The 2,188-nt window shown below is 43.3% G+C and overlaps 1 protein-coding gene across 1 annotated transcript; it reads right to left on the minus strand.

The window, feature by feature from the left end:
- Window positions 1-1,000: 1,000 nt before the first annotated feature.
- Window positions 1,001-1,551, minus strand: PPTG_08975 (hypothetical protein; the record flags this gene model as incomplete). The annotated part of the gene is made up of 2 exons (XM_008903731.1): window positions 1,001-1,486; window positions 1,525-1,551. The coding sequence occupies 2 exons, from the start codon at window positions 1,549-1,551 to the stop codon at window positions 1,001-1,003; spliced, it is 513 nt and encodes a 170-aa protein (XP_008901979.1).
- Window positions 1,552-2,188: the final 637 nt, after the last annotated feature.

The raw sequence follows: 2,188 nt of genomic DNA on the forward strand, positions 1-2,188 counted from the left end.
GTCTGATCACTTAAATCAACACAAAAATCAGTGCATTTCAAGCGACTCCCTCCCGATTTCTTACGAGTTTTTACGCGATTATGCTTGCCGTTATGATTGTGTCTTTGCATCCAAAACTGGATAAATCAGACTGGTCACGACAGCAAATATGGATACGTGGCTGTTGAGATACGAATAGCGGGGTGAAGCCATGTCTCACAACTCGTACCTAAATTCTAGATTTTGTGGCAACTCTTCACCACCTGATACAGAAGGTCCCCTCACCTGTTCTAAAAAAAGTTGACCTCACTTGAGTAGCCGTTAGACTTTTATCGAAAGGGAAAGAAAGTGATTTGCTGTTTGAACCGTTGGACACCAACACTTGAATGTCTTTAAAAAGAGGTAAATTTCGATAGAAGTCGCCCTAAGGAGTGAGATGATTAAAAAGTATCCCCTAACCGTTTCCTATTTATGCATGAAATACCCTGTACAAAGAGTACACACCTCTTTAAATTCTCTGGATATTTATATCCAGAGTTTTAGGGGCGATCGGAAAGCGTCGACGATCCTGTCAAATAACATTTGTACTGTCAGATCTGTAATTATCAAAAACTTTGGTGCGAACATTTCTATCTAGATATGACGGAGGAACTAATATACGGTTATTTCGTATGCCAGAATCAGTGAATGTTGACCCAGGCGGCCTAGAACGACATTCAAGCGACCTTACACGAATGTGATCCAGTCACATTCAAGTTACCTTGTGGGTTCGACTTCTGCTGCAGGGGTTGAAGCAACTAGAATGGCGGGGCAGACTGCGCCATGCAGTTAGTACATACAACGACACAAACGCCATGCGTCCAGCGTTAGGTAGTCACGCATCTTGATACAGTTCATGTACTCAATGCGAAATTAGCACTGGGATACATTTCAAAATGGATTTAGAGACGGCAGATATCAAATTCTTAACTGAGAAAAAGTAAAAAGGTCCAGTGTCGTTGGCGAAGTGGGAAGCCCATTCTTATTCGCGCTTCAGTTTCTTCGAAGTCTTGTTCTTGCTCTTCTCTTTGAGTGGCATGCCCCCAGCACATTCGCTTTGAGCGCTGACGTTGGTCGGTGCTAAGCACTTCTCGTTTACCCCAGGTTTCACACCTACACTGTCTTCTTCTGAGATCTTGGTTTGGGCCTCACCTTTTGGCAGCATGCTCTCAGCGCATCCAATGGGAGTGTTGATGATAGGTGGTGACATGACCTCCTCCGTCGAACCGGGCAGCGTGCCGTCACTATCGGTTCCTTCAGATGCCTGACTGTTCGGTGCAGCGCTGTCGTGTTCAGGCTCGTCATCATCAACTTTTGTAACAACTTCCACCCGCCTTGCGTCGCCTTCGGCAAGTTTCGGAGAATTCGTGGATGCTACGAAGAGTTTGATTCCGGTCACGCGCTCAACGTAAATTTCCTGTCCGTCAGGGATGTCAACGATGTCGACTGCGTCGAAGGAACGCTTACACTTAGCCCACAATGGCAAGCGAAAGAAATACTAAGAACCTTTTCTGAAGTCACTGAAGGCCTCATTGCGAAAAGCTATCCCAAGATTCGTATTAACGTGAATTTTATCCTATTATGATGAAAGCATTTCAATTGTTTTTCTAGACAACAACTTCTTCTCGCTCATATGCCAATCGACACGAAAAATAATGGCAATTTTGATATAAAGAGAGAAGTACTTGAAGAAGAAATAACTTTTTCAAAACTGTACAGCTTCGTATTGCCGAAATAACTTGATATACCCGGTGATGGTGTCGACTGGTGAAGGTATTTCAAATTATTGCACTGCAACGACTTCTACCCGTTCACATAACAATCACACGAAAAATATGGATGGCCTTGACATAATGTGAGAGAAAAAGTAGGCTTTCGAAAATATATACTACTGTAGAGCTTCATGTAAGCTGGAATAGCTTACCTGTAGCTTATATATGCTTCTGTTAGTGTCTACCCACCTACAGTAGCAAAAGAAACCAACTGTACGGATGTGTCAAAATAAACTCAGCAGTGAACCCAGCTTATCATGAAAAAAAGCTTACTTTACACATAATTATATCCTCCCCACTATCCGTCTCATGTTGCATCCGACTCCTACCCTTCTCTATATCTCCTGCTCCGCCGCAGCATTAAGCTAAACAAACCAAGAACGATCTGATTTTCTGGG

The sequence above is a fragment of the Phytophthora parasitica genome (genome assembly GCF_000247585.1).
Source record: "Phytophthora parasitica INRA-310 unplaced genomic scaffold supercont2.16, whole genome shotgun sequence".
Taxonomy (NCBI): Eukaryota; Oomycota; class Peronosporomycetes; order Peronosporales; family Peronosporaceae; genus Phytophthora; species Phytophthora nicotianae.